At 41.7% G+C, this 13,034-nt stretch overlaps 1 protein-coding gene across 1 annotated transcript in view; it reads right to left on the bottom strand.

Annotated features, from left to right (window-relative positions):
• The window catches only part of LOC128808994 (uncharacterized), a 52,780-nt gene extending 46,159 nt beyond the window's left edge, over positions 1-6,621 (bottom strand). Inside the window, 2 exon segments of the mRNA XM_053980686.1 lie at positions 4,723-4,812; positions 6,022-6,621. Coding sequence (XP_053836661.1) covers positions 4,723-4,812; positions 6,022-6,621 — 690 coding nt within the window.
• Positions 6,622-13,034: the final 6,413 nt, after the last annotated feature.

Raw genomic sequence — 13,034 nt, 5'->3', positions numbered from 1 at the left:
AAAATTGTGATGAGGAGGCAAAGGAAACTATGTGCAACAGTGTGCTGGTACTATTACCTATTCCAGTGCAACTGCACTGCAATCTATTCCACAAACCATCCTGCAAAGATCAGACAAGATTTAAAAATACCTCTAGCACAATCAATTTATTTTTGTTGAAAAAGTAAATTGGTTGAAAATGGTTGAAAAAGCCATTTCTACACACAAACCTGAAAAAAACAGGTGTCATCTATGGACCCCACGAAAAAAAACTTCCTCTCTATCCACACATTTTTCCTACAATCACCCAGTAATAATTCCTCTATGTGTTCTACTAGCTCAGCAGCCTTTCCTGGCAAATATCAATTCCTTGCCTTGTCTAAGGTATTCCTGCATTCCTGGCCCGGAGAAGCATTCTGCTGAGATGAAATCACTCCCAGGATATTGCAGGGCACTCCTTTCTTCATCTCCAAGTGCTAATTTAACTAGATGGTAGCCAGGGACCAAATCATTCCTTGCTGATGGTGCATCTAGAGCTGGTGGTGCGTGAAAGTCTATCTTGAGCTGTCTGAGAGTCAGGTCTCCTTAAAGAGTGTATGTGAGTTTTTTACAGTTGCAGTCAGGATGCTTCAGGCTGTAAACATCACTCACCAATTCCTGCCCCAGCTTGCTACAGCCATGGGATGCTGTGGGATGTGCCGGGATCCCCCGTGGCAGGCTCCCAGACCTGCTGCTCTTGGCCACCTCTCTGAAGTTCTTCCTCATTCTTGACAACATCAGGCTCCACGATGGAAAAGGTGCTCTAATTGCTTCCTTCCTTCACCTCCTCCAGGCTGGGGAGGACACCTCAGCTGAGGGCTATGGGGCTGTGCGTGGGCATGCTGGTGATGCTGATGATCACTGCTGCCACAGCAGTGCTTTTCACCAGCTGTGTGTTTCGTGGGTTTTATGAGTAACATTTCTTCTTCTGATCAGACCACATTTTCATCAGGAGTAGTAGAAGTCTTGATTGGATACCAATGAATTTAAAATGCCAACACCCAGATGGAAAAGCCCCTCTCAGGCATACAGCCACAGTAACCCTGGTTCCAGCAGGAAAATTTTTTCCACATCCACAGGAGCATGACAGGTCATAAGAATTGCATCCTTCAGATGATTGCTTCCTCATACATATATCCATCATGGTATTCAGAAAACTTTGGAGGAATGAGACTATGTACATTATACTATGCTTGAAAGACATTTCCAAAAACCAAAATTTCAAATACTGATCAACACAAGATGGATACTCTCACTGCACAGTGATCCCATAAATACAGAGATGCATAATTATATTTAATAAATAAAAGCATTATTTATTATTTCTGTTCCTTGTTACATAAATCTGCAGAGATTTTTTATTTGCTTGATAACCCAGGCTAGTTGCACAGCCCTTTCAGTACTGTTAACATTACCTTCATCTTTTAGTGTTTGCAGATGTTTAACAATCAGACTCCTTCAGATTTGAAAAATAGGTCTATTTGAAAACTTCAACTGTTCAACTGCACGTTCAAAATTATTTCCATATGTAAAACCGTATCCAGAGCAGTAGAATAGTCCATCAGTAAAAAAAAAAGCCAGCGCCCTTCTATAGTGCTCTGCCCTCCCTAAGTAGAACATATATGACAGAAAGAAACTAGGCTGAGCATGAACCATCAGAGGGTTGAGACTCTTTACACCTAATTCCAGATAACTGTAAAATTAGTGTTTACATCTAACAGTTGTTGAACATTTCTGGATTCTCATCCTAAGGTAGACATTACCACAGGACATGCATCACACTCTGAAAATCTCTTGTTCTGACTACCAGTTCTCACGGGCATTTATAGGGCATTCTCAGGTACAGATATTTTGTATTTTTGATGTCAAATATGGATTAGACAAACCATATTTCAAAGTTTTGAGCTGATGGGAAGTGGCTCCATTTGATTCTGTGAGGTTCATTTTTGAAGGTGGAGGTGTGCTGGAACGTGTAATTTCAGCAGTCTGTATTTTAGGCAAGCCCATACCAACACTTAGGGTGGCAGAGGAGGCACCTGGGCTCAGACCAGCTTCTGCAGCTGAGCAGAGCTGCTGCTGGAGCCATGCTGCTGCAAGCACTGTGGGGCTGGGGGTGGCTCAGGAGTAGACTCCTGCCTTTCCAGTTGATGCTGAGCCTGGGGCTGGAGCTGCTCCTGACAGCAGGTTCTGGCCCCTGTGGAAGTCGAGGAGCCCATGCCAAGGAGCCTGGTCCCAGCCCTCCTGCCTGCCTCAGCTCCTGTTCACATTTCCAAGCCCAACCTGCACCAGAAGCAGATGTCACAACTTGCTCCTCATCTTGCTCTGCAGTGTGGCAGCTCCCCACTCTTCCCATGATGTCAAGAGCTGCTTCCAACTTCCAAAACCCAGCAGGAACCAGAGCTCCTGCTTTGCACAAGGGTGAGAGCTTAACCCGTCCCTCTTCTGTTTAAGGGCTGCAGCTGTCCCAGCTGCACAACCCTGAAAGAACAAGGAGCCCATGTCTGGCAGGAAAATGAGGTATGACTTGACCTGAGTTATGATGCATCTTAGCCTTATTAAAACATGGCTCATGGTGAATTTAGAACTGTGCATCCAATTGTTCCCCTCCCCTTCCCTCACATGCACTATTATATGACATCTGCTGCAATCTTCAAATATTTTGGTATAAACACTGATGTCTGAACTACCAGAGCTGGCTCTCCCTGTTACTTTAGCATGGGTCTAAGTACCAGCCAAGGCCCAAATTGATTTCTTAATGCAGATAAAAATCAGCACGTTGGTGTAAAGAGACATGCAGTTGCTAGCAAATGCTGTAGTAGGTTTCTCACAGGCAATCCCTCTGAGCAGGCAGAGACCCTCATATTTAAGTTTTCTGGTAGTTTCAGTGATGGAAAATTAATATTTGAGAAAAAATTAGGAGGAGAGAAAAATATATATGCATCCTTTACATGAAAGAATGATTGTTGGTGTAGCCAAATAATGATCATGCAAGTGCATAGGATGGAGTGAGGAATTCTGAACACAGACAAAAACAGTGCCTCTGTAACCACATGCAAAAACAACTCAGTCCATCACCAAAGCATTGGCATGAATTTTGTAATTTTATAATGTAAAAAGTAATCCCTCAGTGTGAGACAGGACCAATATAGTGGTCTAGAAGAAGGTTATGGATATATCAGATGATTCTTTTGGCCTGCTACTGTCACATCTGTCCCCTTGAAATTTCATGACCCTTAATGTCTTTGATCTAAGTCTATATCCTGAGCACTCAATGGAAAAACAAACACATCACTGTGTGGGATTAAGAAATGGAGACAAGAAGATACTTGTCATATGTATAATTATTGTAAGTAATTATAACCCAGGAGCTCAAATCTTTTTTCTTTCTCTCATTGTGCTTTTAAGTTCCTAACCCCTTGTAAGGAACAGGTATTATACCAAAAATTGATCAATAATTTTTTCCACCTGTTTTTACTATCTACAGAAATCTTCATCCTAGACATGCTCCAGAATATTAGTATCTCCCCAGGCTGGAGATAGCAGACATTGTAACCTAAATATTTGCAAGATGAAATGCCACAAAGACCCTAGACTTGCTATATAATATATTCTGTGAAAATACAGTATAATCTTTTAACATCACTATTTTTTTAAGTAGTAATAATCCTAATACTGGGAAAACACGATAGCTAAATTTTGAAGAGTGTATGTGAAAAACCAAAAAATACTGTGAATATGAATAAGAATTTGTTTAAATTTGTGAGCACCCAAATTGCAGCAGAATCACGCAGCTTATCACAAAGCTCACCTGTCTGCCCATTCACTGTATGATTTCAACTTTCAGACAAAGCTCCTTTTCAGCTTCATTTTGCCTGAGTAGAACTTGTCTGCATGGACCATAGTGCAAATTTTCGCAGAATTATCTGCCTCAGAAGCAGGCACTTCATGAAACAAAATTGTTACGTGAATCACTCGAACTTCTCCATTGGCAGATGGGAAATAATGCCCAGACTCACTGCAGACTCAGTAGCAGAATGAGAACTCCCATCAAAACCAGTAATTTCTAGCTGAAAAAAAAATCTTTGACTGACACTCATGCCCAAGAAATAGCCCTAGCACATTCAAGCATCACTCCTTTTACAGAATCCCTCTACCGGTTCTTTCCTGATGGAGCACAGAAGTTGTGAAAGATCAGAGTTCAATAATCCAGGACTCCCTCATAAATTACAAGGATGGAAATTATGTTACGGAAGCCATTGCAGCAGAGCATGTCTCACTGTTACTTTTGGCCCTTTCAGTTACAAAAAGTATTGTGGAACAGAAAGCTCACCAGTAGATTTCTTGTACAAGTAAGTGAGACATTAAAATACTAAATATTCAGTCTGTTCCAAAGAAAATGTAACAGAGGAATAAAACAAGCAATTATGGAAACTGAGCCACTTGGTCTACTTGAAGGTGTCTGCTCATTGCAGGAATTTGGAACAAGATGACCTTTAAAGGTGCCTTTCAACCCAAACCATTCTATGTTCTGTGAAAATTATAAACATAAGAGGAATAAAATTATTTAAGCAATAAATTTAGGGGCATTTCCCTGGTAACACTCAAGCTGTTGCCATCATTCTTTATCTACCTAAGCCTTCTCCCTTTTTGAGAAAAACAAAATCCTTAGCACTCTTTGGTTCTACATTCTCTTGTTCTTAATACCTTGAAATCACCTTGGTCTGGCCCAGTACTGTCGTCTTTCCTTTTTTGCCATTCAGCATCTCCCAAGGAACCGAGGCCTGAGTTTCCACCCTGAAGAAAAGAAGAAAGAAACAATAAATGATAATGTTAAAACAACAGCAGCAGTATTATCAGGATAGATAATTAATTTCTACTTGCAACAATTTATGATGAAACCTTGATTAGAAGGGCTGTTGGTTACACCCAGCTGTGTTATTGCACTCAGATTAATGAACAAACCACATGTTTTGGTGCACACTGGCACAAAAATCCATGTCAGGGGTACCATTTCAATGAAAAAATGAAAGAAGACCATCACAGCTGTAAGATACCTAGAAGGTGTCTCTACCCAGTAAAAAATGTTTGCTTTTTGTTTTGAGTGTGATCTTTTGGCAATCTGCTCTTACCAATATTAAACCTCAGTTTAAAATATCCCAGAATATCTTCTGTGATTTTGAACACAGAATGTGAAACACTGCAGTTGCAAAATTTTAAATCTATTGTTTCAATCTTTTTCAGGAAAGAGAAGTTCCAAAATACTTCTACAATGTAGGGTGCCCCCCTTTGAAGCACTTCATAGAGCACCATTAAAGGACAGTTTCTAAAAAAAAAAATGTTGAAAATATTCCGCTTCTATTTCCAAAGTTCTTCCTGAAGTGATGTACCTTCATCCAGTCAGAGAGCACACAGAACAATGCATAAGGTACTACAGTTAAAATTAAATGCAAATCTTGAAACAAAGCAGAGAATGCAAAGCAAAATGAAAAAAAAATCAGAACCAAAAAGGGAACGTGCAAGTGAAATTCAATTCTCTATTCCTGGTCTCTAGTTATCCCATTTTCAACAACAAAAAAATGGGTTTGACACATTATTATACATGATAAAATCTTGCTATTTATACAGAAATATGAGTTTCTTAATAAAAGTAGTATTTAATCGCAGAAGAAAAAAGGCTGACAATTCAGTCCCCTGAAGAAAGTTTCTCCCCCTGTTCATTTTTTCCCCTTTCTTATCTTTTTCTGTCCCTATACTACTCTGACTTCTCTCATTTTGTCTATGAAAATGAGATCTTTGGCTCCAGTTGATTCAGAAGCAGTTTTTCCACTGACAGCCTTGAAGAGAAAATTTTACCTTAAACTCCTTCAGGCAGAGGAACTGCTGTATAGTCCCATCAGACAGCAAATCTGCACACTAGCTTGAATACAAACACTCACAATGCAGGATTTTGTTTTCTGTCAAATGCAGAGAACATTAAGTGAAACTTTAAAGCTGTTTTCTTACCTCTAGTGCACTTGATGGTATCATGGTCCCCCCTTTATTAATGTAATAGAGTGTTTCTGGCACCTCCACGGGCTGCAGTTCTTGAGACATATTTGCAGGATATACTCCTGGCTCCTCCGTGAGCAGGAATCCTTTAGACATATTTTCAGGATATACTCCTGGCTCCTCCATGGTCAAGAATCCCTTAGACATGTTTTCAGGATATAGTCCTTGCTCCTCCAGGGGCTGGAAGCCTTTAGACATGTTTTCAGGATATACTCCTGGCTCCTCCATGGTCAAGAATCCTTTAGACATGTTTTCAGGATATACTCCTGGCTCCTCCATGGTCAAGAATCCCTTAGACCTGTTTTCAGGATATAGTCCTTGCTCCTCCAGGGACCGGAAGCCTTTAGACATGTTTTCAGGATCTACTCCTGGCACCTCCACAGGCAGCAATTCGAGAGATATATTTTCAGGCTCTACTCCTGGCACCTCCATGGGCAGCGGTTCTAGAGACATATTTTCAGGATTTACTCCTGGCACCTCTGTGGGCAGTGGTTCTAGAGACACGTTTTCAGTATCTGCTTCTGGTACCTCCACCGGCAGCACTTCCCAAGACATGTTTGCAGGATGTACTCCTGTGGGAGTCAATGACTTGTTATTTTATAAAATTACCTGAGGCCCCACCCATCTCATCTCTCTAAGTAAAGGGCTCCCCTCCCACTGCGAAGGCAGTGGAGCACCAAGGATAGACTGCTCCAGGGAAGGACCTTACAGCACAAGCATCCCAGCCAAAAGGAATGTGGTACCTTCCTCTGGCTGGGAGCCTCTCCCAGCCTGCACCTGCTCCACGGGTCCTGCACTGCTGCCGCCCTTTTGTGTGTGAGCGGAGTCCCGGCATGGAGGGTGCTGCCACCGAGGCCTGCTCCTTTAAACCCACTTCTTCCCTGAGCAGGGACGCCTTCCGTGTGGGGGAAACTGGACCCTGAAAAAGGCCTGTGCATCTAAATAGCTGGCAGTGAGATCCCTGCATGCTGGCACAGCCCTGTGCACTTTGGTCCACGTCTCCCCACAGGTGGGGGTACCTGAGCGCAGTGCCTGCAGAGGGGCAGAACCCTGTGCCACAGGGTAACCCCTGGAGGCTCCCCCCGCCTGGCAGATCGCTGCATGGGCATGCAGCTCCCAGCTCCTGGGCTGCTCCCACTCCTTCTTCCAGAGGCCATGGTGTGGGTGCAGGGCCGGGGCTTCATTTAGCCGAGGTGAGCTGTAAGGTGAGGAGGTGATTGACAGGCTGGGAGCAGCAGCACCAGGGTGTGACAGGACAGCAGTGGAGAAGGACACTTGCAGAGGGTAGGAGAGGTCTTGAAGTCAATGCCTATGGCTCCAGGCATTACCCAGGACACCTGCTGCACCCAGCAGTACCTTAAATATAGCAAAAAAGGCACAAGGAAACATGTAATAGCTGTGCAAAGCAGGTAAGAGTCATGCTTTTATACATTTTCCAGAGAAAGGCAGTTGAACTTCTAATGACAACTGTGGGAAACTCATGTCAAGATGAATGGAATACAGTATCCAGTGGTTAAGTTTTATCACTTTTATTTTAGAGATTTGTTCAACTGAAGAACATGAACAAAAGAGCAGATGAACATCTCCAGGCTTACCCAATGGAAATTACCATCTCCAAACACAGAAAAACAAATAAATAACAAACTAGAAGCTCCAGTAACAGTAGGCTGTGTCATAGCATCTGCATTCCCAGCATGAAAAGTAGCTCTGCCCACACTGGAAGTACAAGAGCATCTTTTGGCCTCAGGTCACAGACACTCTGAGCTGCATCCTGGAGAACTCCTTTTGCAGCTTAATTTAGAGAACAACAGTCATTCGGGGGGTTTTTTTGATGTTTGTTGATTTGTTTGTTTGTTTGTTTTGGGGTTTTTGTTGTTCTTGTTTTGGTAATGTTTTGTTTGGTAGTTGTTGCTGTTGTTGTTTTCTTTAAATCTGGTCAGAAACGAAGACCTGGTTGACCTTGGAAAACCTGCCATGGGATACTAAAAATACCAGGATACTTCTCATTAGAGCATAACAACTTTCCCAAGGCTGGTTAGTTCAGAGAACCATTAGCATAACTGATGATAAGTGATAGAAATCCCTCTAAAGTTGGTGAACCTTAAGAAAGCTGAGATTCTCTGTCCTCAAGGAAGCCTGTGGAGAAGAAAGATGGATTCTATGTACAGACTTCCATGTCTGCAGAGTGAATTCCCCATTACAGGCACACTTGGCTATCTATAATGATCTGGACAGCCTTCAGCTAAATCAAGGTACTCTGCTCTCATCTGAGTCACTCCACAGGGAGCAACGTAAAGAAAGAAAACTGCAAGGTTCTCATTAACAACTGAACTAGTGCCATCTCATTTAAAATCTGAATGTACAAAGCTGGATGGTTTTCAACTTGGAGAATGAAAAGCAGAGGCTTCAAGTGGAAATATATCATGCATATTTCAATAATTTAATTACATTGCATATTTCAGTAATTTAAGGATAGATGAAGGAAAATAACCCACCCGTTTCAAAGATCTAAATGTAGTTGCCCTGGCAGCAAATTGCACACTACTCCTTTAGCGTAGTGATATCACAGTTTTATCTGTTTATCACACAATGTGCCAAACCCAGCACAACCTTTTACTTCCTCTACTGCTTAGGTTTCTTATTCATCCTGCAATGCAGTTTGCAGAAGCATCATTCACTTGGCAAAGGTACCTGTATTACATCCGACTGCAGAGACAAGCTGTGGAGAAATGGAACTACATAACAAAATTTTCAACAAGTTCAAATGTAGCTTTGCAATTCCTTTTAATCACAGTCTTGGACTGGACCAAAACCACAGACAGCCAGTGTCCTCCTAAATGCCTTGCAACAATATCTTCTTGCCTGTCCTCAAACAGGCCAGGCAAAATGAGCCTGAGATTATTCTAAGATAGAAGCACAGGACTGGTTGTGTCCGCCTCACCACTCTCAGATATACAAATACTTCTATACAAAAAAATAGCACTGGAGAGCAGAGTCAGATAGGAGTTCTGGCTCAGCTACATGCTCTTCCTGCAGGAGAAGAGTGGTGTCTTAGGCCATCACTTGTGCAGTTGGTGAAGGAAGGAGATTTGGAGCAGGAAAGAAAACTCACAGGAGACAGTGGCATTACTGCTGTTTGCTATCTTACCCCTGCAACAGGTAAAAATTAATCTTCTGGGAAATAAATTTTTAACTAAAAAGTTTAAATATACTAGAATGCATTGTTGTTAAGATCATAACTGAGAAAGTATGGCAGTTTGTATCCATTGTATAGATGCATCAGCATTTGTATGCATCTAGCATATAACTAGAACAAACCTCTGATAGTGAGAGGTATTCCTTTCCCAGTAGAGAGGCTACCATCATTAATGACTTTGTACATCATTGCACTTACAGTTAAATACCTGTATACATCTTTCATGTTACAGTTACTGATGCACTGAATAAAGTCCAAAACTTACCATACCAGTCTTTGAGCTGCCTAATTGAAGTGTAAATTTATACTTTGTTTTATCTCTCTCAGATTTTATGCATGTTACAAATGCACAGTCCTCAGTGGTTACCTGTAAAGTGAGTAAGTCCTTTGTGCTTGGAGTTCTCTTACTTTGGGATGTTTTTCTGTACTTGGAGAAAGTTTCCCAGGACTTCAGTTTTATGAGAGCAGTTCCAAAGTTTTTTGAATCACTGTTAATTCTCCATATTTCTGCAGACTACATGCGAGTTTATCATATCCCCATGAGCTGAAAACCAGCACAAGTGCAATATGACCAGCACAGTTCTTCCTCCCCGTGCCCAAACCCAGCAGTGGGTAACAGGCCATCAACTCCTGCACCAGCAGAGATCATGGACTAGAGACTATGAGTGACTAGAAAAGGTGTTTGTTAAACATTTGTGAAGGATTTTCTGAATTATTTTCTGTATATGGGACCAAAGAATTTAATCTTCAACAAATTCTAGGCTATCATATAATCTGTTAAATGTCAAAACCAATTTATAGTCTCATATTTACAAAGTAGATATTAAGTTAAAAGAAATGCAGCTCAAGGAGGAATTTGGAGCATGAGCTGCTTTTAAGACTGGCTGTCATCCAGCTGAATAGCAGAAATTGCAGAATTGAAGAAACAACTTGCTCAAGATTTAAAAGTACATATTAATATATGTAGAAACTTGCAGATCCTTATTTGATAGTTGTCAGTCTCTAAGGATGCTCCATTTCCTCAGCAGAAGAAGGGAAATAGGAAGGGGGCAAACTAATAAACAGATTATTAGCTGGGAGAGAGAAGACTGCAAAAAGCAGTAGTTGGCAGGAAAAGTTAGACTGCTAGGGGCCAAGGAACCATCTTTTCCCAGTGTTTAAGGGCAGAAAAAAATAAGAGAGAGCTGGGGGCTAGGAAGTACTCGAAGGGTGTGTATCAGGTAAGCCCAGATGGTCAGAACCTCACCAGTAAGATTTAGTGCCATGAAATTTTCTAGATTAGAGATTTTTAGTTGCTTTTCTTTTTAAAGGGCCAGCCTATTGAGACTGCTTTGAAAAAAATTAGAAGAGTGATATACTTTGAGCTCTATTTTAAATGTCTGTGTCCACCAACTTCTAGTTCCTGATTTCCTCTTTCTTTTCCCTGCCATATTTTCTTTACGATTGACTTCTTGGATTGCAAAGTATGTGTTTTCTTTCTTTGTCCATCTCAATACTTCATAGCTAAAATGCCATTTTGCACTTTTTGTCGGTTATTATAATTTGTTTTTTCTTCTGTCCTTTCTCCCTCCTCACATTTTAAGCCATCATAATCTTACTTAATCATTCTTAATCTATCCCCTTTGTCTCATATCTCCTCTGTACTGTAATTGTTTCTCCAGAAGCTTCAGGTTTGAATGATGAGGTTTGGTCATATTTGGAACAAGCATGAATACTACAAGCATTACAGCAGCTGAGATCAGGCTGTAACATCTGGATGAGATGTCCAGCTGCATGGAGAAAAGGAGAGAAATGATAGTGGGTTGGAGAGAGTGCAAAGAAGACCTCAGGATGTGGCATTCACATTCTCTGGACAGAGAGACATAATTCTGTCTCTCAGGAGAAGCACAGAAAGAAGAAGAGAAAACAATCTTTATCTCTACTCCTTTGTTTTCCCCGTGTGGAATTTGGTATGGAGATTGTTTACCTGAAGTGATTGCTTGATTGGATTCTGGTGAAGGTTGTTTGGGTTCAATGACCAATTGGATCCAGCTGTGTCTCGGACTCTCAGCAGAGAAGTCACAAGTTTTTAGTTGATAGGTAAGTAAGAAGTATGTATGTAGAATAGGATAGTATCTCTTTAAATAGAATATTAATGTATTATAGTATCATTTTAATAAAGAAAATCCTTTAGCCTTCTGATCTGGAGCCAGACATCATCATTTCTTCCCATTGGGGGTGCCCTGATTTCCAATACTCAGGACCCAAGGAGGAAAAAACATGAGACGTGACAAGATGTCACATCACAGAATTTTGATATCATGAGCTGGAGGTGTGGGAGGAATGCTGGAGAAGTACTTTATGAAGACTACAGGAGTGCTGGGCTTCAGCAGGAACCCTACAAGGAAGAGATTTTCAGGAGGAATTCAAAGCTACAAAGCTTCAGTGGCATGAATGATGCAGCCATTTTAACTGTTGACCAGCATAGCATGACCAGGGCATGAGGAAATAAGGCCCTGATGGCCTCCTCTACAGTGTTATCACTCTAGTAAGACAGTGGGATATTGCACATACACAGCAGAGCTTTACATGGGAGCAGGTTTTAGCACAGGGTTTCTAAGATGGAAGTCCTGTTCTACCACCCACATTCTCCTATATCTGCTGTGGCAAACACATTTCCCTTCACTCATGTGGTGCAACCTGTAGTCTCACAAATTACTAGTTCACTTCACTCAGAATGTTTGCAATAACCTCTTGTTTGATCACTCCTTGCACTAGAGATCAGCACAAAATCCTGTTGCAAACCATCCCATTAGCTCCTATTTCTTCAGTGGCACTCACCAAGTAGGACTGCCCAAGTTTTCCCTTGCCTTGTGAGAAGTTAAAGAATCCCATTGCTGCTTTCCTTAGGTTCCTGTGGTCTGAGTCACCTCACTGAGCTGCCCAGTTCTTCATGCACCTTTGTGATAATCAGAAGGGTTGGGGCACAGCTGCAATTGCATGCTAATCCCTTCACTTACTATAGATAATGAATAGGTAAGAATGAAAAGACAGACACAGAACAGATTCAAAACATATTAATTACAACTAAGGAGGTCAGCGTGTTAGTGTTTGTAGCTCCTATTACCACATGTACTAAGAGCTGTATCTATTAAAACATTTAGGAAAAATCAAGTAAACTCCTGCTAGTATTAACACCATGATACAGCATAGGCCTAGATTTTTGCAGTGCTTCTCTCCCCTCTAGTTAGTTTTCTTCCTCAAAGGGATAATTCCATGAAGTCACTCCTCTTTCCTGTAAAAAGGGACACTCCCAACCTACAAAACCAAAAAGTGCTTTTACATGCCCACATCTGCAACTGTTCCCTACATTCCTGTAATGCTTCAGTACAGCCCAGAGTCAGAGCATAGGAAACCTACCCTATTAATTGCTGAATCAGAACAAAACAATGCCAGCAGACAAAGCCACACAAAACCTCCCTGCTGGCCTGCAAGGACAGATGACAAGGATCTTCTGCAGGTGTTCTGCTGGGAGGAGAACAAACCCACCCTGGCAGGTGCAGCAGAGAACACCTCAGTGGCACACTGAGAGTAAATGGGGCTTCCCACTGTTAAACCAGCAAACAAGAGAACATCAAGGGAAGCAAAGGGGCATAGTTAAAGGCAGGAATGGGAAGAGAGAAGCAGGGTTCTTGAAATTTGGTGTCATCAAAGACTGGGATGATGGGGGTAGGAAGTCCATTTGCAGCTCTTGAAGTTGCCTGAAACCTCAGCTGTAAGATGGGCAGTTGGG

The sequence above is a fragment of the Vidua macroura genome, chromosome 6, assembly GCF_024509145.1.
Source record: "Vidua macroura isolate BioBank_ID:100142 chromosome 6, ASM2450914v1, whole genome shotgun sequence".
NCBI lineage: Eukaryota > Metazoa > Chordata > Aves > Passeriformes > Viduidae > Vidua > Vidua macroura.
This window is presented reverse-complemented; position numbering and strand designations above follow the sequence as displayed.